This window comes from Talpa occidentalis, unplaced genomic scaffold, assembly GCF_014898055.3.
Source record: "Talpa occidentalis isolate TD23 unplaced genomic scaffold, MPIMG_talOcc4v2.1 talOcc4.5, whole genome shotgun sequence".
NCBI classification, from domain to species: domain Eukaryota; kingdom Metazoa; phylum Chordata; class Mammalia; order Eulipotyphla; family Talpidae; genus Talpa; species Talpa occidentalis.
Genome location: NW_023604861.1, coordinates 64802868 through 64827745, shown reverse-complemented (window position 1 = coordinate 64827745; position 24878 = coordinate 64802868). Strand labels below are relative to the sequence as shown.

Here is a 24878-nt window from a genome sequence, read left to right as displayed (position 1 = left end):
AACAATACTAAGAGGGTAGTATATAGCAATACAGACCCACATCAAGAAACAAGGAGTTCCAATAAATAATCTTATATCTCAACGTAAGGAACTAGAAAAGATGATCAGACAAAACCAAAAGCCAGTAGAAGGAAGGAAATAATAATTGAAAACAATAAAAATTAGACCAGGAATAAATAAAATAGAAATCAAAAAGATAGTCCAAAAGATTAATTTAAAAAAACAAGTGACTCTGAAAAAAAAAAACACATCTCTAGCTAAGCTCACAACAATTAAAGGGGAGAAAACTAAAAAAGATAGAATTACAAATGAAAGAGAAGTTACAACAGGAATCCTAGAAACTCAGGGGACAATAAGCAATAACTATAAAATCTGTATGCCAGTAAGTTAAATAATCTATAATAGATGGACAAATTCCTGAAAATGTACATCCATCTGAGAATGATTCAGGAAGAACAGGAAAACCTTAACAGACCATTACATGCAAGGAAACTGAAACAGTAATCAAAACTCTCCCAAAAAGCAAGAGTCCAGGACAATGTGGTTTTACTAGTGAGTTCGTTAAACCTTCAAAGATAAACAAATACCTACCTTTCTAAACTCTTCCAAAAAATTGAGAAATACAAATACATTTTATGAGGACTACATTATCCTGATACCAAAATTAGACAAAGCCTTCACAAAAGAAGAAAACTACAAACCAATATCCCTGATGAATATACATGCAAAAATCCTCAACAAAATCTTAGCAAACTGAATTCAACAATGCATTAAAGGATCATACACCATGACCAAAACTGGGATTATTCCAGAGACAAAAAAAAAGGCTTGTTCAACATCTGAAAGTCAACCAACATAATTCACCACATAAACAAAAGGAAAATAAAAACAAGCTCATTAATAGATGCTAAGAAAACTTTAACATCCATTTATGATTTTTTTTTAAAAAAAACCTGAGATAGATGAAACATACTTCAACATAATAAAGATCATACATGACAAACCCACAGCTAACATCATTCTCATTTGGAAAACTTTTCAAAAATTGCTGTGGGAAAAACTTGACAACCACAGCAAAATTACAAAATCAGACCACTATCTCACACTATATACAAAGTTTTACTCAAAATGGATAAAAGACTTGAATGTAAGACCTGAAACCATAGCATAGATATAAGAAAACATAGGCTAAACACCTCTTCTTTGTGCATTCATCTACAACAGCAAGAAAAATAGAGAATGTAAACAAGTGGGACTCCAGAAAACCAAAAAGCTCTGTGAATGAAACTTTCACTAAAACAAAGGGACACCCTACAGAATGGTGGAAAATATTTGCACACCATATATCTGACAAGAAGCTGACATCCACAACATACAAAAAAAAAAAAAAAAAAAAAAAACTTGGACAACTCAACAAAAGGGAAACAAATAGACAAGTCAGTAAATGGGCAGAAGAACTAAATAGGCATTTCTCCAAATAAGACACACAAATGGGCAATAGGTACACGAAAAAATACTCATCATCACTTATCATGAAGGAAATGCAAATCAAAACCACAATTAATTACCACCACACTTGTAAGAATGGCACACATCAGAAAAATCAACGAGTATTGACAAGAATATGGTGAAAAAGGAACCACTGTACACTTGGTAGGAATACTGACTGGTCCAGCCCTTATGAAAATAAGATGAAGTTTTATCAAAATACTTAAGTGGGTGTACCACATGATCCAAGAATTCCACTGCTAGGTATTTACTTGAAGAATACAAAAACACTAATTTGAAGGGATATATATATATACACTCTTATGCTCATTCCAGCATTATTTACAATAGCCAAGTTAGTTATGGAAACAACTCAAATGCCCATAGATAGTGTGTGGGTTAGGAAAAAGTGGTGTACACACAATGGAGTACTGCTCAGCTATAAAAAAAAGATAAACTTTTGCCTTTTGCAACAACATGGACAGAACTGAAGGCAATTAATCTAAGCAATTTAAGACAGAAGGACAAAGACAAATACTGGATCATGTCACCTACATGTGGAATATAGAGAAAAAGAACAAAGAGTCAGATAAATTCAAGCCAATAACATAGCCTAAAAATCTGTCTAGAACTGAAGCTACCAGAGCAGAAGGATGAGGAGGGAGAATAAAGTGGGAATGAAGCACAATGGACAATGGTGAAGGACTATGGGTGTCTTATGGTGGGTGGAGCATTAATACAACACCTGAAGAGAGGTCATTCTATATCTCCTAATCATAAACAATGTTGTAAATGAATGTAACCTCAATAAAATAAAGAAATAAAATTGATCTAAAAAATTAAAACTTTTTTTTTAAAAATTGAATGCATATGATATCAATTCCACTCCTGGGTATGCACCCAAAATACTGGGTTGTTGGGAAGGTCATGACAGATTTTTTTCTTAGAAAAACAGAGGAAGGGCCTCCCCGGTGGCGCAGTGGTTGAGTGCTGGGTTGCAAAGCTGCCCGCAGCCTCTGCAACGCTGGTTCAATCCCCAGCTGCTCCCCGGCCACCAGAGGAGGGTCCCACATGGCGTGCAGACCTCTCCTGCCACCCGCTGCTCCCCTCAGCAGTGTACTTCGGTCCTTCTGCCTGCTCTGCTCCCTGCTCTGGCTCTGGTGAATTCTCTCACCCTCCCGCGCTTCTGAATGTACCCAGTGCTTGTATAAATAAATAAATCTTAAAAATAAATAATTAAAAAAAAAGAAAAACAGAGGAAAAAATGCATTCATGAGTCTTCTGACAACCCAACAAATGAAAGCATGTTCAAAAAAAAAACAAAACCTTGTATGTATATAATTTATATTAGAATCATTCATAACAGCTAAATAGAAGTAATTCCAAGGCTAATAAACTAATAGATAAATAAAACACACAACTGAGTTATTTTATCATAAAAATGGATGAAGTACTGGGATATACTACATGGATGAATCTTGAAAACATGCTAAGTAAAAGAGTCAGAAGTTCTACATATTTAACAGATTCAATGCTATTCCAATAAAAATCTCAATTACATTCTTCAAAGAAATAGAACAAATACTGATGAAATTCATATGGAACCACAAAAAAACATGAATAGCCAAAGCCCTACTGATGAAAACAAAGGAGAAAGGAGGTATCACACTTCCAAACTTCAAGCTATACTACAAAGCCATAATAATTAAAACAGTTTGGTATTGGAACAAAAACAGACACACAGATCAATGGAACTGAACAGCGAGCCTAGAAATAAAACCACACTTATATGGACAACTGATCTTTGACAAAGGAACAAAGAACATGCAATGGAACATGGACAGTTTGATCAATAAATGATGCTGGGAAAACTGGACCACCACCTGCAAAGAAATGAAACTTGCTTGGCCACTACCTCTCACTGTACACAAAAATCAACTCAAAATGGATAAAAGAACTGGACATAAGACCTGAAACCATAAAATATATAGAAGAAAATATAGGTAAAACACTACAAGACATACACTGCAATAACATCTTTAAAGACTCATCACACAAAGCAAAGAAAGACAAGGAAAAGATAAACACCTGGGATTACATCAAACTGAAAATCTTCTGCACAGCAAAAGAGACATTAACCAAAACAGAGAGATGCCCCACTGATAGGGAAAAAATCTTTGCACTCCATTCATCTGATAAGAACTGATCACAAAGATATACAAAGAACTCACACAACTCAACAAAAACAAAGTAAACAAACCAGTCAAGAAATGGGCAGAAGAACTTAAAAGACATTTCTCCAAAGAGGAAATGCAAATGGCCAACAGGCATATGAAAAAATGTTCAATATCCCTTATCATCAGGGAAAAGCAAATCAAAAACCACACTGATACACCACCTTACACCAGTAAGAATGGCACATATCAAAAAAAACAAGCAACAACAAATGTTGGTGAGCATGTGGTGAAAAAGGAACTCTCCTACATTACTGGTGGGAGTGCAAACTGGTCCAACCATTATGGAGAGCTGTGAGGTTCCTCAGTCTACTAAAAATGGAGTTACCATATGACCCGGCAATTCCACTCCTAGGGATCTACCCAAAGGACACAAAAACATTGATTCAAAAGACCACCTTTACCCCTATGTTTATTGCAGCACTATTTACAATAGGTGAAACCTGGAAACAAACCAAATGCCCCAAAATAGGTGACTGGATCAAGAAGATGTGGTATTTTTACACAATGGAATATTACTCAGCAATCAAAAAAGATAAACTCATGCCATTCACAGCAACGTGGATGGAGCCAGAAGGAATTATGCTCAGTGAAATAAGCCAGAAGGAAAAAGAAAAATATTGGATGGCTTCACTTATAGCAGGAATATAGCAAACCATATAAGACATCAGTGTAAAAAAATAATAACAGTACAAAACACAACAAAGCAAAAACAGACAATTATCAATCAGAGACATACTGCAGTGAGGAGGCAGGAGAAGGATCAGATGGAGGGAAGGAGGAGCACAGGGGGCTGAGGTGATGGGTGCATTGGTGAAGGAAACTCTATGGGGATTACACCTGAGGGGGTGGGGGGAAGCAAATATTGTTTAAAAATTAACTGATGTAAAAAATAAAAAAATTAATTAAAAAAGAAAAAATCAAATAAAAAAAAGTTCTACATATTTATATTAAATACCCCAAATAGAAAATGTAGACAGAATGGAGATTTCTGGTTGCCCATGGATGGGGATTTTGGGAGGGGAAAAGAATGAAGTGATAGCTATGGGCTCAGAATTTCTTTGGGGGATGATGAGAATATTTGAAACTCAATTGTAGTGATAGTTGTACAACTCTGTGAATATAAAATAAACACTAAATTTTACATTTCATATGAGTGAATTGTATGGTATGTAAGTTATATCTCAAAAAATCTTTCATGTAAAAATTAATATGGCAGACAAAGCAGGTAGGCTCTGGCAGTGGCAGTGCCTGGTCACTGGCTATGTCTCTAGGGGCAGTCAGGAGGCCTCCCACTACAAAAGTGGCAGCAGAGGAAGTAGCAATGGGCAAGCCTGTGGGTCTCTGTGGGCACAGCTGACCTGGCCTCTTCCTAGAGGTGGACTGGACATCACCAAGATGGCAGTGGGGATTTTGTGGCATCGCCATCAAAAGTAACATCTAACATTTACCCAGGGTCACACTGCGCCGAAACAGTCCCAGGGGGTAGAAGTGGTCTTGAGCTGTTCTTGGGCATCAGACCGTATAGACTGGTGACACTGAGGAGATCTGCATTTCACTGAGCTGGATGTGGGTGACAGAGGAAACTGGGGGCTGTGGTCTAGGGCAGGACCTTGGGCAGCAGGGTTGCTGGCTCCACCAGGGGTCCCAGAGAAGGGGGAGCATAGAATGTGTGGAGGCACATACTGGTAGTGGGGATAGTAAGACAGCATACATCTAAAAAGGTATGAAAGTATACAATTCAAATATATAGAGTACTGTACACCAATGTTATTGAAATAAAAATAATTTAATTTGAAAAGATGAATCATATCTTTGCAACACCATGGATGGAACCTGAGGTTGTTATGCTAAGCAAAATATGTCTGAAAGTAAAAGATAACTACTGCATAGTGTCTCATGTTCTGATTGCTTTGGTGGTGAGCATGGTAAGGTAATGTACATTTAAAGAGATGTGAACTTGTATTCTAAATCTTATGCAATGTTGTAACGAGTGCCACCTCAATTAAAAAATAGAAATGATTATGTGTGAACATGCTTTGATAACCAACTCCTACCACTAAAATTTAAAACTATGATACTAATGTGGTTGAATAGAAGGGCAAAGAGGAAACAAATATCATATTTGATGGAGTGTAAGGGTGATCTTTAAGGATGATTAGGATTCTTTTCCAAAAGGCACTTGCCTGGTATGTGAGGTATTCAGTCAGAGATGATCAGAGTTGAGGGGCAGGAAGGTGCCACCATTCATATCTATGGCTCAGAACTAAGGGATTCTTCCAGAGAAAGGTAGTTCATATAGATAAATACAGTAAAAGCCATTCTACCTTCAATTCCCAACTTCAGTCTTCTCATTACAACTGCTGTGCTTCTAAGCAAGTCATTTTAAAAAATATGCCATAAAATTTTCTCTTAGGGGAACTAAGGACTAATACGTAGGCTTGAACAGATATGTGGAACATATATACGGAACATATATATGTTCCACATGAATGGAACCAGTGGCTGGGTCTGAGAGAATTTACCCCGGCTGCTGAGTAATCCAGCTCCGGATACAAGGAATGGCTGTCTAATTTCAGCATCTATGTTTAGAAAAATGAACATTAACTCATTTAGGTTTAAAAGGAAAGAAATTCTAACACATGGTACAATAGAGATGAACCTTAGGACATGGTATATGAAGTGTGCAAGTAACAAAAGGATAAATACTGTATGATTCCCCATATATGAGATACCTAGAGTAATTAAATCTGCAGAGATGCAGAACAAAATGGTTGTTGCCAGGGGCTGGAAGGAAGGAAGTGGTGTGTTGTTACTTATTTGATACAGAGTTTGTTTTACAAGATGAAAAATGTGTGAAGATTGGTTGCCCAGCAACATAAATGAACCCACTACCAAACAGTTCACTTAAAATGATTCAAATAGCAGGTTTTGTTATGTGTATCTGACCACAAATTTTGTAAAATATATTTTAATGTACATTAATTTATCCTGCAAAAGGCTGATTCTGGATTTAGACAAGACTCGCCTACCCCATCAGAGGGCACTGGGCAAAAACTCACTGTCCTAGAAGAAAATACATTATAACGTTGTTCCAATCTCAGTTCCAGTGGTCCATCTCCAAACCTCCCCACCTGTGTATTTGTTCTCCTGGACATTTCAAAAGGTAACTGGCCACCCAGAGGTCCTTTCTCCAGGCAGTCTTTCCTCTGTAACCAGCCCTAGAAATATTCCACCTCTGGTACCACTTCATGCGAGAGCATGAGCACTGGGCGTGGATGGCACTGGAGGTGAAGCAAATACCAGATGCTTCCACCATAATCTCTAGGTCTCTCATTTGTTATTTTGTGAACTGTTCAACCTTTAATCATGGATATCTAAGTACATGATAAAAAACATAGTGAATTGTGTAAAGTGGAGCTTAAAAAGCAACATTATCAGCAGTATGAACTTCGTTTTGTTTGCTTGCTCAAAAGGGTAAGCTCCATGCATGTCCCAGGAAATATCTTCTTGAACTTTGTATTACTGGCACACTATAGAGCTCCTGGCAACAACAACAACAAAAAAAGTTGTCACTACCTGGTGATAAATACTAGATAATGGTCAATAGCCTCTTTCCATGGAGTTAATATGAAGGCCAATCATTCACTGAAAAAAATATTTAGGGCCTCCCCGGTTGGTGCAGCGGTTGAGCGCTGGGTTGCGAAACTGCCCGCGGCCTCTGCGGCACCGGTTCGATCTCCGGCTGCTCCCCGGCCACCAGAGGAGGGTTCCAAATGGCACACAGACCTCTCCTGCCACCCGCTGCTCCCCTCAACAGTGTACTTCGGTCCTTCTGCCTGCTCTGCTCCCCGCTCTGGCTCTGGTGAATTCTCTCGCCCTCCTGGGCTTCTGACTGTACCCAGTGCATGTATAAACAAGCAAACAAACAAACAAACAAATAAATAACATGCCTCTATTAAAAAAAAAAGAAAAAAGAAAAAAATATTTAAAGAGTGCCTACTAACTACCAGATAATTGTTGCAGGCACTGGTATACGTAGTAAACAACTGAAATGCCTGTCCCACAGAGTTTAAACTGGGTAGGCATATAAACTAAATAAGTAAATTAGATCGCATACTAAAAAGTAAAAAGCATTAGGGGGAAAGAGCAGGGAAGTGGGACAGTGAGTAGGGGAGTGGGGACTGGGAGGCAGAGAAATTTTTAAGTATCTCGAGGAACTTGCTCACTGGGAAGGTGACATGTTAACAAAGAATTGAAGGAGGTCTAAGGGAACTGACCATGAGGGGATGTGGGAGAACATTCCCAGCAGAGGGAGTAGCGGGTGCTAAAATCTGGGTTGAGTGTTGTACAGTCCAGATGAACAATGCTGAGGAAGCTGAAAGGGAAAGAAGGAAAGGAGGGTAGGGCTGAGAAAACAGAAGGTAGACAGAGTGCCTCAAAGGCCATTTGGAGATTTTCATTTTTATTCTGATTGAGATGTGTTGCTCATAGAAGGTAAGAGCAGAAAGACATGTCTGACTTCAGATTTAAAAGGGAAGTCCTAGTTGCTTTATTAAGACCTTAATGAGGCGAGGCAAAGATGGGAGTAAAAAGACCAGTTAGGAGTCAGGAGGCTACTGCATGATGGAATAATATGTCGGACTACATAGAAGCAGAGGTGATGATGAGAAGTAGGGTTGAGTTCTAATTACACGATATTTGCAAGGCACAGTCCACAGGATTGCTAGTGGGTTGCCTTTGGTATGACGAAAAATCATTGAGGATGATCGAAGTGTTATTGAGAAGGGCAGAGATGTCATTCTGATGGTGAAGACCACCAATGGAGTAGATTAGGGACAGTCCAATATACAATGTTTGTCTCAGATGTTTAACTGGTATAGGTTAAAGGGCAAGGTTTGGACTGAGGATATTAATTTAAGGATTACTATGCAGACCTGGTATTTAAAAACTCGAGATTATGAAGGAAGCAAATGTTGATAAAGTCAAAGAATTGAGCCTTGGGACTCTTCAACTTTAGTGGAGGAGGATATGGAGACAAAAAGCAGCTTCAAGGAAAACGAGATGAGGGGTGACAGGGACATGAAAGGGAGCCTCAAAGAGAAGAGAGTAGCCATCTGGGTCAAAATTGAGAAATGACCACTCGGTCACCAAATGGGTGGGGTCTGTGACAAGAGAAGTTTTAGTAACTTGGTGAGGAGGAAAGCCTGCTCCACTTTTCTTTCAATCTTGAAAGTTTTCAATTGCACTTGGAATATCAAAAGCAAGTTGCACCTGATCTGCAAACTGTTCCTGCTACTACCCATTCAATTCAAAGACAAATCAACAACTTTCTCTCCAGAGTTCTCTAAATAGGAAGCTTCTCAGAATGTGATGCACCTGTCATATCCTGGTCGCACTGCAGCAACATACTCCCCACTTAGAGGACTATGAGGACGGGCAGACACAGCCAGGCACTGACTTGTGGGATGTACTTTTCAACGAGCGCCTGTATGTCTTATGGGTATGCCCAGAATTCAGGCCCTGGCTCTTCTCCATGCTGCCCCCCTGAAACTTGGGAAGAGGAGAGACCAATGCAAGTATGATGTTCACGCTCCCTGCTAGGTTTAATTAATAAAGCCCTGTGTGGAGTCTCAGCTTCCCAGCTCCTCAAACAGCCATCAGAAAACAGAAACAGGCTGTAACTAGTTTGCAAGCAGACTTAACCAGTAGGGCAACCTTGTCTCCAATAAGATGTTATTTCATTATAGTAACTATATCAGCTGCTGTGGGGAAGGGAGGCTATAATAGTAGTCACATGGGGGGTTTCAAAAAGTATTTTCCTCTCTCATCTTCCCTTCCCTGTCTCTCCTAATTCAGCTGATTTGCAGTTCAAATTCTAAACACACCAGAGATAGTTATAATCCCCACAGCTCTGTTAGGCTTGGACTCAAGCAACCAAAGGGAAGAGCTTAGTATGCCACCTATTGGCCTGAAAATCCTGCTAATGCCACAGAAGTGCTATTCAAGCTTCAAAGCTTTCGCACAAGGCCCACTTGAGCTAAGCCTTTAATATGTATAAGGGTCATTGGGAGGGATCTTGTTACACTCTTATGTGAAGCCCTTTGTTGAAAAAAACAGTGAGAACAACTGAAATCACCTCTACTCCATTTCTGGAGAAGGGAACAAACAGGATTACACAGATTTTATTCCATATTCTTCTATAGTACTGAAATCTTTACCAATTAATATATTTTATAATTTATGCATTATGTACACACGAATTTGTTATCAACTCTCAGAGCTCTAAATCTAAACTGTCCACTTTGGTGCACTCTAGCCACATTCAGCTACCTTTAATATAAATATATAATTTATAGTTATAAATATATAAATGTGTAGCATAAAATATATGGCAACATATAAAGTATTTGATATAAATGAAAAAATTAATTAAAATTAAATTTTAATATTCAGTTCCTCAGTAGACTAGACACATTTCAAGTACTCAATCGCCACATGTGACAGTGGCTACCATCCAGTACAACTGTATTTACAGAACATTTCATCTTTGGAGAAAGTTCTATTATCCAGAGCTATTCTAGACCCTATGAGAATAGAAACCCTACAGAGCACAAGCCTGAATTTGAAAGAGACAGTCCCTGTATGAACTTTTTTTCTTTCCCTTCTTCAGACACACACACACACACACACATACACACACACACAGACACACACACACACACACACACACACTTGAACTACTCCTAGAATGAGTCTTACAATTTGCAAACTGTAAGGTGGTTAGTTAAGAGAACAATTAATTAACATACATCTTGCCCCCATTTTTCACAGTGGAATTATAGTGGTATCACTCTGTGGTGATCACTGACCTGTAAATACAATTTCTGCACATTGCTATATGTATGATGTAATTCATTAAATACTTTTAAAAGATTTATTTATTTATGCATACAAGAGCTGGAGTGTAGACCAGAGGTGTAGAGGGTGAGAGGATTCACCAGAGACAGAGCAGGGAGCAGAACAGCAGATCTACTGAAATACACTGCTGAGGGGAACAGCAGGCAAGACAGGAGAGGTCTGCCACATCATGTGGGTTAGCTCCCTGGCCAGGCTGCTCAGTGCTACAGTGGCTGGCACTAGCTTAATAGTGCTGTGTCTTTAACTCCTGTACCACCAGGGAGGCCCCTAAATAGTTTTTAATGAAAATTATTTTACTTTCAATTTGTTTTTTAAGAAAATGCCAAGCCCCTACAAGATGACAAATCTCATCAATACATGCAGAATCCTTCACCTGGTACAGTCAGCACTGGGCCCTGTCACAGCTCTCCCTCAGGGATGTGAGCTCCACCTGACCTCTAAGGTAGCCTCCGCAGCAGATTCCTCCTATCTACCAGGTCCCTTTACATCCTCTGCCTGCCACACAATGAAATTTGAGAGGATCAGTGAAAAGGAAAAAGGAATTGCAAATGCATGGCACGGGTACCAGAAATGGCTAGCAGACTGACAAAAGTAGTGAATGAGGTGCCTATACTGGGCTCTTTATAAAAGGCCAGACTGCTGTTGCTGCTTTTACAGAAAAGGCTTCCCACAAAAGTGAACATAATAGAGTCATCTCATTAAGTAGAGCTCCTTCCACAACTTGACTTGCCTTTTGAAAATAAATGTAAGTACCTCTCAAATGAGCCAGCATTGCAGGGGGAGACACAAAAGATGGGGAGGAAGAAGCTCTCTGAAGATCTGCCTTCCTGATGAACAAAAGTTACATCAATGCTTACACTGACAATGTCCAGTGTGGGAGCCTTACACAGTGCCCCCACTTAAAATGTGGCTAATCTAAAGAGAAACTACAATGAATTTTTGAGACAATCCAAAAAAAAAAATTCAAACTACTTTATTGATAATATTTTATATTCTATCTGTTGAAACAATACTATTTTGGAAAATTATGTTAAATAAATATATCATTATAATTCATTCCATGTTTCTTTTTACTTTTTTAGGTAACAATTAGAAATTTAATTACATAGTTGGCTCACATGATTTTTCTAATGAGCAGTGGTGACTTAAATAATTGACTTAAACAATTCTTTTGCCTTAGTAGTTTAGTATTAGGACTTAATTATAGCTTCATCTATGCTATTATTACAGCTGCCCAAGTAAGGACAGTGTTGTCAAAAAAAGACATATTCCCAATTATGTTCTCTTATAGGAAAAAGAATGCTAACAGCTGAAACTGAGAAATAACTGGCCCAAATTAGCGCTCTCAAAATATGATGAGTACCCTAAAGGTACACTTTTGCTTCATTATAACACTAAGGGGTGGAGACTTAACATTATAATGAGACATGCGAACTGTGTACAGGCATGTAATGGAAAAATACTGCTAACTTACTCCCACCCAGAACACCAAGCATGTAGAGACATTGCCTGCCCCAAAGTCATAACTTCAACCCAAGCCTGGGGAGAAAATGTGCTTTGCAACATTAGTTTCCTGCTCTCCACTGTCAGCCGGACAGTAAAGATCTTGCTCTGCTACACCTACCCTGGTTATTGTCATTGGCTTCCAATGAAGGGGATGAATTCCTGTTTGTGAAGTCAGTAACACTATGCTGGGACCATAGAGAAATAAGTCACATCTCCAAGTGGGCTAGAGTTCTTCACCTATAAATTTGAGCAAGTGTTCACACTGCAAGAGTAGTTTCCAACCTTTCAATGAGACATTTTTACAATTTTCCAAGCCACCATGGTCCTCATGCTTGAATATTGGTTACCAAATAAATTAATCACTTTGTTTATGACAAAAAAAGACAAATATCCAAGAGCAAATAATATTTATAATATACAAATATACAAAACTCCTATAAATCCAGAAGATTTATAGGGAAGAAAACCTGAATAAAGTATGTGAACAAACTAACCTGAAAATATAGTCTACTCCCTTAAGCGAACTATAGAAAATAAAATACACATCAAATGGAAGAGACTTAAAAAACTGACCATACGCAGCTTTGGTTGAATTTAGGGGGAAATGGTTACTCACAACCTACTGGGGAATATCAACTGGTGTAAAGTATCTGGAATCTGTCCAAGAACCTGACTCAAAACTGTAAATTTTATAATATTGACCTAGGAATTTTACTACCAGAATTTATTTTAGCTTCATATGGACACACCTATATTCATTCATAGAAGTTTTACTACCCCAAAAATAAAAAACCCTAAATAAATTAAATTATATACAGATAAGGCAAATATAGCAAATTTTCAACAACTATCAGATACAGAAGTGATTGTATGGGTAATCTTTTCTATATATTCAAAATTTTTGTGTGTTTGATAATTTTCATAATAAAAAGTTGGAGAAAAATTAGTTATATCCCATATAATGGGTTGATAAAGTAGATTTATTATAGTAAATTTCATTGCCTCTATCATCCATATTCCTCCACAGGACCACGTGAAAAGCTGCCCCTGGCAACCAGCAGCGACCCCTTCTCCCACACACAATCCTTGGTGATTGAATGTAAAGCAGACATTTGACCTGTAGCAGCCAATCAGTGGGCTTACCAGCACTCTATGCTAGAGGAGTTGAGTCAATCACATTTCCTCTCCTGAAAATTGACATAAAATATGGAAACCCTGGGTCATCATCAGACACTGAAGTTGAATGATTATAGTGTTGGGGCTGGCAGCAACATACAAGATTAAGAAGCAAGAGAAACAGGAAAGGTGAACCAGCAGCAGACAGGGGCCCTATGGAGCCCACTAATATTGTAAAAGATCAGATTGTACAGCCCCAGAATGAAAGTTCAGTGTCTCAGCTCCAGTCAGCTTTCTTATTGTCAGCATTTACTTTACAATGGGCCCCAATACAATTAGCTTCCTGTCCTTAGAGCCTTGACATCTTATTTATTTTTTTTTTGAGGCATTTTTTATTTATTTATTTATTTATTATTTGTTTTGTTTTTTGTTTGTATATGCACTGGGTACAGTCAGGAGCGCAGGAGGGTGAGAGAATTCACCAGAGCCAGAGCGGGGAGCAGAGCAGGCAGAAGGACCGAAGTACACTGCTGAGGGGAGCAGCAGGTGGCAGGAGAGGTCTGCGCAGCCATGTGGGACCCTCCGGGAGCAGCCGGGGATTGAACCGGCGTCGCAGAGGCTGCGGGCGGCTTCGCAACCCAGTGCTCAACCGCTGCGCCACCAGGGAGGCCCTTATTTTTTCTGAATCCCTAGATACCCAGGGACAAAAGAACAGGTCCTTATCATTTTGACTTCAAGGTTCTAAATTCATAAATTTCAGTAGGTACTTGAAAGGGCTACTGCAAATGAACATTTATTCATTTATACAATGGCAAAGCAGCAGAAAAGTTAAGCAGTAAAACTGACTCAATTCTGGTTTATCACTAAAACTTAGCTTTGAGTAAGTCCATTCTAGATACTTTTAAAATTATCTTTCTATTCTATAGTTACTTGCTAGGCAAAAATTGAAGTAAAATTGTTCCTATACTCTTTATCTAAGTTGGCTATGGAATATTTGCCAATAACAGCTATTAAGTATTTCCTAGGAAGGGCACATTTAGTGTTTGAGTGGGTCTGTTCTGTGCATCTGTGTATATGCCTGTGTGTCTATTCTATGATTGTGTCTGTGTGTTTCTATGCAAAAATAGGAAAACATCTAAGGAAACACAAGGAAAAAAAATCAGGTCTAGGAAAATTCCTACAAAATGTACATAGTCAACACAAAGTCAAATTTTAAAATTGAAGAAAATGAATGTTGATGCATTATTTGATATAAAGCAACATCCTAGCAAGCCCTTCACATTGCAATTTCGACTAAATGCAATCTCTAATAAAAACTCTTAAACAGCTGTCTACTAGGCAGGGTGGCCATTGAATCTATGATGACACAATTTCTATCCTGAGGGGAGGTGCCAGAAGCAAAATTTCTGGAGGAGATGGCCCCTAAACTCAATCCTGAAGGAATATGCAGAGAAAAGGGGGACAGGAGAGAGAGGCCACAATGAGACACAATAAGACAACTTTGGGCTTCCTTAGACGGGGTTGAATACCTTCAGCTCCTTATTTTAAAACAAGCTCAAGGCCTCAAATTTGGGTAAACAGAATGCAGTATACAAAAGAATGTGGAATTCAGTTAACCAGAAACACATTGTTTCAGAGGTAAGTTCCTCGGTAGTAGATATGTAGGCTCACAAAAGAAATACTGAGAACATCACTCAAACATCTTGGGGATACCTACTTCTACTCCCATTTTTTAAAATTGTCATTACCAAATTTTTCCGTCTTTATGTTCCTTCAGACCCAGGATTTTCTCTCCTTTCTTAATTCTTCAAAAACACACCCATACTCACCCAAGCCTACTATTCTGAAGGTACTCACCCTGGATGCTCACAGGAAAGCTAAGTGGCCCTGAGGAAGAGCGGCCTTTATGACTAGATCAAAGAAAACAGATTAGAGACTTTCTAGCAAGTATTATTAAGAGGGAATCTGGAAATTGACAAGAACAATGTCCTTATTGGGCTTTTTTTATTCCTGAAATTGAAATGTGTATTTTGGTCTGTTGGAATAAAAAAATGAAATTCAACCAGGTTTTAGCAAATTACCAATAATTTACATTCCCCAGCCCCCCCCCCTTTTTTTCATGGATGTTCATTGGAATCACCAAGGGGGCCAGGAGAGAGCATGTGAGAGGGAAGAAAGAAGGGAGGGGAGGGGGAGAGGAGCGAAAAGCACTATACTAGAAGCAGAAGTGATGTTTGTTGGGGTGCTGAAGGTGTGGGGATAGACAGGACTTCTATCCTGTGCTAATTTCTGTAAATAAAGTTTGCCCACCTAATTCCCCAGCAACCTTGCTCAAGGAATCTGAAACAAATGACACTACCACCCTCCCCCCATCCCTCACAGCAGTTCCTTGACACAAACTTCACTTATCATTTATGAGGTGCAGGCAGAACACGACTCCAGTCCTTGACCCTGAAAACTAAACTGCAAGACCAGCATAATAGTTAGTGCAAAGTACACAGTTGTGATTTTTTTTTAAATATTCTTTCACTAAGCAGTCGAGTATCTAGAAGGGACAAGGGCACAATTCATTCCACTGCTCTGTGAGCAAAAGAATGTTGACAAAAAGCATCCTCACTCTTTCCTTCATTGAGTTCTCTGGGTCTGCTAGACTTAAGCAGCTGCTAGACTTAAGCAGCCTGCTCAGCCACCAGTATGGTCACCTGCAGTTCTGCATTCCTATACAAAGGTCAGAACTGTCCAGTCACAGTCATATGAGCCAAACCTTGCAAGGTGCCTTTCATAACAATCAAGAGCAGAAAGCTTGATCACTCTGGGAAGAGTATGCACCAAGAGGTATGACCAGGAACGCCCGGGGGGAGGAGGACCGATATATATGACAAGGGACCCCAGAAGCGAATCAGTGGAATGCCTTCTTGCTAAGATTAGGACTATGGCCTGGGGTCTGGGGTCCAGTTTCGATTACAACACTTGGTCATCAAGCTGATAACATGGTCAGCAGACTCATGTCCCCCCAAGCCCTAGATGACATTCCTGAGTTTCACCCATCCTTTCTCCTTGTCCTCCAAACGCACGTAGCTGATGCTCTATGATTACTCTATCAATAAAATCGTCCAGGATCTTGCTCTCAGAAGCATCCTGCCTTGGGCAGCCTGCTCCATGACTCCCGTGTCTTTATTAGTGTGGTGTTGCTCGAAGCAACAGAGTTCTAAAGGAAAAACCCTGGCACTTAGAATTGTTCTCTGGCAGGGCCAACACCTCAGTGACATGATGGGGTACATCGCTGCTTCACCCACCCTCTCAAAAAAGGTGTTTCTATCAACATCAGGTATTAACAACTCTGCAACTTACCCATGATAAGGCACACATAACTGCCTTTCCTAAAAAATGAAAACAGCAAGAGTTTTAAACGTGGGTGTGTGTGGAAGTACAAACCACAAAACTTTGGATGGAGATAGGCCGTTAAACTAACACTCCCTGGCTGGCAACCGTATCCAGAGCTCTCTTCTGCAAATAGCGCCTTCCGCACGAGACGGGAGCGTCCCTGTGTCGCTGGGCGCCTGTTCCCCGGAGCTGCACGCCCAGGACCAGCCTGCAGCGCACCCCCAGCCCCGCAGGCAGCCTCGTCCGAGGGCGAGCGTCGGCCCTCGGGCTCGGCGCGTCCCAGACCGCGTCCGGAGGCAAACGGCTTAATCTCAGTTATCTGGTCCTTACAAAGCAGTGGATAAGAATACGGTTATGGAGAATCGGTCCCAGACTTTATTTGGTTAAAGGCACTGGCTCCCACGCCCGTCGGTAGTTGCTGGCGGGCGGGCGGGCGATCGCGCGCGGCGCTGCCAGCGCCCCCGCGCCGACGGCTCCCGCGCACCAAGTGAAAGGAAACAGCTCTCGGCGGCCGGGAGTGACGCGGCCGCCCGGACGCTCCTCCGGGGCCGGGAGCCCCGAGGGCGGGAGGCGGGCGCCCCCACGCCGCGTCCACCTCGCGCGGGGACAGGCCCCGGCGCCCCCCCGCGGCCGCGACGCGCAGGCCCCGCGCGGGCCACGGCGGCCCGGCACCTCCCGGCGTCAGGCGCGCGGCGACTCGGGCCGTTTACCTGCCAACGATCACCACCGCGCCGGCCGCTGGGGACGCCATGGCCCGGCCGCCTCCCTGCCCCGCGCCGCGAGCGCCCACAGCCTGGGGGCCGCCCGCTCCCGGCGCCGACTCCGCGCCCGGGGCGGGCGGGGCGGGAGCGACCCGCGCCCATTGGCTCCGCAAGGCCCGGGGCGGGCGCGCGGGCCGCGATAGGCTCCAGACCCGGCCCCGGGCGGGCCTGACGCCTCGGCGGGGTGGGGGTCACGGCGCGGGCGGAGCCGCGGGGCGGGTGGAGGCAGGTGAGGGAACACCTGCTGGAAAGCGCGAGGATCAGACACCTGGGAAATAGTAATTCAATATTTTTGTTTTTTTAATTTTCAACGTGTACTCTAAAATCAGCGTGTGTGGTTGGCACAAGCCTCGGCGATTCGGGATCCCAAAGAAATTGGCACTAGACCTTCCAGTGAGAAGACATTAGCACTTCCTCAAACATATCAGTGCTGGTCATAACAATAAGAGTGGTTGCTGATGAACTGACGCTACAATTCGTTTCTAGAAAGAGACACACCGCCTTTGTCCACAAATAAGAACTAAGGTCTAGGAACTTTGGGGCCACAGAAAAGGAAAGCTCCGCATGAAGACTCGTTTGAATTGCGTTACAGACCGTGTAGTTAAGGGGACTGTGAGGAGTGGCGTTGTTTGAATTGTACTTCCTCCTGCGAGAGGCCAATGGCTTACGCATAAGAAAAAGGAAATGTGCCTGTGCCTGACGGCGGGTTCATTTTGGAACCCAGAAACAAACAGTCGAAAAGAAAAGGCCATCGTACTACAATTTGTGTCTACTCAACACAAACAGAAAGGAAATAACACAGTCATTCAGTTCAAGATAAGTAGACAGCAGAGTAGGTGAAATGTCCAAAACTCACAAAGACTCACGTGTCAAATGGAGCGCTTCCTTTATTTGTTTTCTCCAAGTTGAATATGAAAGAGGAATGTCAAAGGGCGGCATTAGTTTTAAACAATTTCTCAAGTTACCAATAAACACTTGAAAAGATGATCAACTCTCAGTAGAAATGAAAAATAACACCAAAAGGTGTCATTATTCACCCACCAAGTGGGTTAAAATTACAAAGATTGATATAATCCCATTTGGCAATGAAGTCTTTCAGACATAAAACTCTTTCCCACACAATTGAAGGCAGGAAAGAGAGAGAAATGTTACTATACACTGTTGGGAAAGCAGTCAGCCACAAACCCTGAGTATCCCTGTGCTTTTTTTCTGATCGCATGGAATGGCAAGGCTTAACCATCCATCTCTTGATGTTGAGTAGTTTCGGTAGCTACTGATAGAGGTAGGTAAGTGATCAGGGAAGAGCCAGACTACCCTGTGACTGAGGTGGAGGACAGGCTTATTTACTGCTCAGTACTGAGCTGGCTCTATGCTGAAAAGAAATGGTGAGCCCTGACCCTTGACTGTTGCAAGTGCAAGGCTGATCTGGCCCTCCAGGTAGTCCTGAGGGACTTGGTGCTGTAAGAACCAGTGCTTATGTGCTGACATTCTGGCTATTGCTTTTGCTGTGAGTAATGTACTCATATGTAATCCAGGGATCTCATGTCTTCTGGACTATCTTGTCAGTTTGCAATTTTAAAATTGATACATAGCAGCAAGGAGCGCTAAACCCAGCTAAGGACACTGCCCAAATAGCTTACTGGTCACTGTCTGAGTTCTTCACCCTCACACACAATTACAAGACTACTCAGGCTCAGGGAATAACCATAAAGGGATTTATTTAACAAACCAAGGAAAAACAAAGAGTTACTGAGGCCAATAATGGCCTTTAACTTAGCCAAAGCCATGTCCAGTGTTATTCGATCCTGTACAAAACCAGTTAAAATGGCATCTTTCTCCACTGAGGACCCAGAGCTCCTCTCCCAAACAATAGGCCATGTGTCCAAGATGGCATCTTCCTGGTACTGTGGACACGCAGCAACCAGACTGTAGGCCAAGTTTCTATTCATGTAGACAACAAAAGATGCTGCGGACCAGCGCAGCGGTAGACTGGCAAGGCTGTCCTAGGGATGTGAAACTCGTGCAGGATGGTCAAGGATTCGGCACATAAATGACAGACAGACACACTTCAAGAGTGAAGATCTGAATGTAATGTGCTCAAATCATTATACATTTTTATACATTTTTTAACAATGGATAATTTCATACAAGTTAATTTTTTCTCAGCGTGAGATGATTACTAATACATAAGACATCATGCTATCTATCATTGTAGACGTGGTCAGTGTTGCATAGTAAAGTACAAAAAACAATCTCATGGTAATGATTACAGGAATCTAAACCTACACAATTATTTATGATTACACAGAACAACATTCTTTAAGCTAGTTTTTCTTGTTCTGTTTCCAAGTTTTCAGCTTAGCAGATTTTGTAACAAGATAATATTTATTCTAGTCTATATTTTATTTCAGGTAATCACATAGCAATTTTTATGTATGTAAGAAATTTATTATTTATGGTATTGTCTCATGTGGTTACTTAAGAGCTAATATTAACACAAATCATGTTCTTTGTCATATATTTCCAAAAAGGAGATTACACAGATATGAGAAAACAAGTGAGTTATTAGATTATTATAGTTATAGTTGCTAAGGTGTTTCTATGCAGGAGCAATGACCCACTGGTTAATAGTTAAACTGTTCCATTGGTAAGTCCAGCAGGCCTGTTTTCTTGATGACGTTCTGCAGCAGCCATGTTCTCAAGCAATGGAGGGGCTTTTTACTGCGGCCTCGATGCCTAGCTCAAGCTTGCAGGCATATGCCTGAATTCAATGCCAAAGATTCCTAGTGACAGAATGATAAAACAAAAGAACGACCCCTCGGGGACTGCGCCTGTCTTAGGTCGTCAGGAGTCACAGACATGTGGCTAGCCAGTGCCTTTTTTAGTCTGCCCCCGATCTTACCCGTCATTGACTACACCTGAGTAGAAAGAAAGAAAGAAAGAAAGAAAGAAAGAAAGAAAGAAAGAAAGAAAGAAAGAAAGAAAGAAAGAAAGAAAGAAAGAAAGAAAGAAAGAAAGAAAGAAAGAAAGAAAGAAAGAAAGAAAAGAAAGAAAGGGAAGAAAGAAAGTCAAATACAAGAGTACTGTGTATCTATGATTCAATTTATATCCAACTCTAAAAAGTCAAATATCTATAAGGATTGGAATAAGTGATTGATTTGGTCTGGTGGTGCATGAGATTGCCTTGGTAGGTCACAAGAGAAATTTGGCGATAGTAGATATAGTCTGTATCTTAATTATGGTAGTTGTGCATAGACTATCAAAATTCACTGAAATTTACACTTAAATGTGTGCATTACATGTAAGTTATACTTCAATAAAGTGATAATGTAGGATTTGATTTTGTATGATTTACCCTTATTCCCACCCCTACCAAGAGAAAAACGCAAGCACACGTAAAACCTTGATCAGCTGAGATGCTGGATGAGGGTGAATTTGCAACAGTAGTTGGAAAAGGAAGTAATTAATACTATCATCTTCTGATTATTAACAGAAACAAAGACTATAGCAGTCAAGTATTTTTCTTATTTTTATCTGCATACATACATGTGGGTATGTTATCTAATCTTTTACCTCCCTCCTTCTTTCCCTTATGATTTTATGAAAATATTGTTGATAGTGCTTCAATTTATAATTAATCTTCAGATTAGAGAATATCCAGGTCAAAGGTAGACTGAATTAAACATGTACACCAAAAGTGCTTTCCCAAGATGGGTGCAATGACTTATCACTTGCTCTGTCTTCCCTTTGAGAGGAAAGAATAAAAGCACCTGTGTGAGGGAGAGAAGTGCCTCTTAGGAGAAAGCTCAGACTTTGCGATTGTGGTATAAAAGTACAATTATAGTCTGAGGGAGTGTTTAGACTGTGCCAGTTATTATTGGGCTATTGTATCTCTGCTTCAAATCCACTCTTACAAATTGTTTGTAATGCAGAAGCTGCTTCCTATTGAGTTCTACCAGCAGAGACACTAGAGGAAAACTGGGAAACAGAAGGAGGAGAAAATGAATGTTTGTTTGCTGACCCTAGCATTCCCACTAGTGACCTCCATTGGTTCCATTGCCAGCTTTTCTGTATCGCCTAGACACTGCTTCTCACACTCACAGAGAGGAAAGGGACAGCCACCTACCAAGGGGATTAAGCATTAGGTCTCCTGGGACCCTCCTCTGAGCTTCTAATATTAATAACTTCCAAATAGTCTTGCATTACCACCATCCTAAGGGTGGTAACTACCTCCTAATGTTACTGGCACCTCATTTCTCTCCTCTTGCTTTTTCAGTCTTCCAGCTACCATTGAACTAATTTTTTTTAATTCCCTGTTGAAATATCTAGTGTGATTTCTTTTTTCCAACTGGACTTCTGAGTTCCATAATTGTTAAAAGCAGATGATTATGAAATGATTCTAATTAAACTCTGGTAGCCTGAAATTCAGATGAATTTATCAAGAGATTTTCACATAAACTTCCTGAAGTTTAAATATGTAATCTTGGCCTGGTCTCTATTGTTGTTTGGTTTTGTTGTGTTTTGTATTGTTATTATTTCTTTACTCTTGGTGCCTCCTTTGGTTTCCCTATATTCCTCCTATAAGTGAAACCATCTGATATTTTTCTTTTTCCTCCTGACTTATTTCACTGAGCATAATTCCTTCTAGCTCCATCCATGTTGTTGTGAATGGCATTAGTTTATCTTTTTTGATTGCAGTATAATATTCCATTATATATATATATATATATATATATATATATATACACACACACACCACATCTTCTTGATCTGGTCATCTATTTTTGGACATTTTGGATTGTTTCCATTTTTTGCCAGGGTGAGGGTGGGAAGAACACAAGGGACTACGGTGATGGAGTATGGGTGAATTGGTGGTAGAAAGTCTATGGGGACTACACCTGAGAAAAGAAAGCAAACATTGTAAAAAAAAAAATCAATTTTTAAAAATAAACAAACACGTAATCTTTGACATATTTTCTTTTCTTTTAATTAACTTAAATTGAATTTGATTTTAATATACTTTGCCTATATATTTGTGATAGTTACTCTTTGGTAGTTGAGTTCGTGTAATATGAGACTCAAGTATGAGAGACAAGCCCATAGTACAGAAAAGGAAGCTTTTAACTGAGTAAAGTCAAAACTGAAATAAGCAAATGAAAACACGTGGATTCTAATATAATTAGAAATTAAATATTATTAGGCAGAATGGTTTTTTACAGGCAAAGTTTCCTTACTAAAAATCTTGCATTTATAGCCAAGTATTCAACCACTGAAAATGAATCAGAAGGCTAAATTAAAGTTGGAACAGACTTCAGAGGTTAAATTCCTTAAACTTTTTCATTCATTTCATAAAGTAGGTTATGATTAATTTTTATATTCCTTTAGTAGCTTAATATTGCTACCAAGAAGGAACTAGTAGTTAAAAGTTGCCATCTTTTAAAAACAGTTATTTGAATGTCAGTACTTCAAGCCGAAATGCTCATACACCCTACAACACAGGAACTACAGTAACTCTAGAGAGCACACTTCCTGAGTCATATGGCAAGGACAGAAAAAACTACAGGGTCTCCCCTAGTGGCGCAGGCAGTTGAGCACCGCGCTGTGAAGCTGTCTGCAGCCTCTGTAGCGGTGGTTCTATCCTGGCCAGCCAGCGAGGGTCCCACATGGTGAAGCCGACCTCGCCTGTCTCGCCCACTTATCCCCTCAGCAGTGTATTTCGTCAGTCTGCCTGTTCTGTTCCCGGCTCTGGCTCTGGTGAATCCTCTCACCCTCCCACTCCTCTGGCCTGTACCCCAATTCTTGTATAAATAAATAAATCTTGAAAAAGAAAAAAGGTCATGTAGGGCAGGACTGGACACAGTGCAGGTTTTCGGATCCCATGCAGACCGGGTAAAGGAGGAGTCAGAGTCCTCAGTGGTTTTTGCAGGTTTTTTATTGGGGTTCACTAGGCACATGGCAGGCAGGGGTGCTGGGGGGCCAGGAGGTTGGCAGGCCTCCCAGCCCCCAGCAAGTCTTCACTCTATCGCTCTCCGGCCTTCTCTCGGCTTCTGCTTCTCTTGCTTCTTTCTCAGCTTCTCTTTCGGCTTCTCCTCGGCTTCTGCTGGCGTTCCCGTGACGCCGACCTTGAAAGCCCAGTCTCAGCCCAGGTGAATCCCATCTACCTATGCCCACACCCTATTCCAGGTGCCCGCCATCAGGCATGCATTCAGGACCACAAGGATCCATCATCTGTCCTGATGGCTGGAGGGCAGAAAAGCCTGACATTTTTCCTTACCCTACAAGTCATTTTAAAAAAAAAGAAAAAACTACAATGAAAATCCTGAACTTCATTTGATAATTTTTCATCTCAGTTTCATATTGCTATTTTAAGCTATTTTTTGTATTTTTACATAAATCAAATAGGTTGATTTTGTTTGGCCAAAGATTTCACTATAAGAGAAAATAAAGGTTTAATTATGGAAACAAAGAGTTTAAAGAGGAATGCTATGCCATTAGAATGAAATTTAAAATATCAGTAAGAACTCACACCTTTTCATAAAAAAAAAGGTGTTTTTCAGCTCTGCTCTCTGAAATGGTCTAAGATCAACAACACACAGTATTACATATCTGACCTTAAAACACACTCAAGTATTGGTCTTTAATTGACTTTTTTCACTAAATGGAAGTAGGAATCCTTGGAGAAATGGTTGCCTGTGGAGGGAGAAGGGTATCAGGTAGCAGCCTGGGACTCTTGGTGCCCAGAGGCAAGAAAGCTTTCAGATGGCAATGGGATGACATCAAGGCAATGGATGACCTAAGCCTGCAGAGTACTTATCAGGGAGAAGATTTTGCCCTGCTCTTAAATGACTTCTACTTACTTTTAAGAATTAAATTATTAAAATACTTCTTTTAAGAATTAAGTATCTATAATACACACCTGAAATTTATCTGTTAAAATATTTTACCTGTTATAAAAAGGACTTCTTTTTTAAATTGAGACTGGAGAATTAAACATTGCTATGGGTCCCCATGGATTTCTAGGGGATCAAACACACTCTGATGTGGTTGAATCTAATTCTCAAATCTGGGGTGTTTCAGCCTGTAGATTTTTTGTTTAATTGTGAATGTGCATATTTCTGAAGACAGCTATGCATGGGTTCAACCTTGTGAAGCAAAGTTGCTGGCAGGAGTGGACATTATGGGGCTTCAAGGCACAAATATCAGAAAGGGCCTCAAAAACCTGTGCATGTTCTGTAGACAAAGACAAGAGTCAGTGAAATTTGAGTACTTCCTATTTACATAGTCACATTGTACCCAGGGATCCAGGAGGCCTAGGGAAGCCCGAATTATAATAACTTACATTCGTGTCATTCTAGTATATAGTGTTATTGTGCTTTACCTCATTTGATACTCACAATCGTGTAATCATTGTTTTCCTCATCTAACAGATGAGAAAACAGGAGATTCAAGAGGCAAATTTATCAGATTT

The 24878-nt window shown here is 40.5% G+C and overlaps 1 protein-coding gene across 5 annotated transcripts in view; it reads right to left on the bottom strand.

The window, feature by feature from the left end:
• Window positions 1-17424, bottom strand: part of CRYL1 (crystallin lambda 1) — a 168404-nt gene extending 150980 nt beyond the window's left edge. The window contains exons 1-2 of one of the 5 annotated variants that reach the window (XM_037527364.2): window positions 16617-16691; window positions 15123-15175 (exon numbers count right to left, since the gene is read on the bottom strand). Coding sequence is in view for 1 of the 5 variants with exons in the window: in XM_037527363.2 (XP_037383260.1) it covers window positions 17360-17400 (41 nt within the window). In the remaining 4 variants the exon portion in view is untranslated. The other 4 variants (XM_037527363.2, XM_054701442.1, XM_054701440.1 and 1 more) reach the window with 4 other exon arrangements.
• Window positions 17425-24878: the final 7454 nt, after the last annotated feature.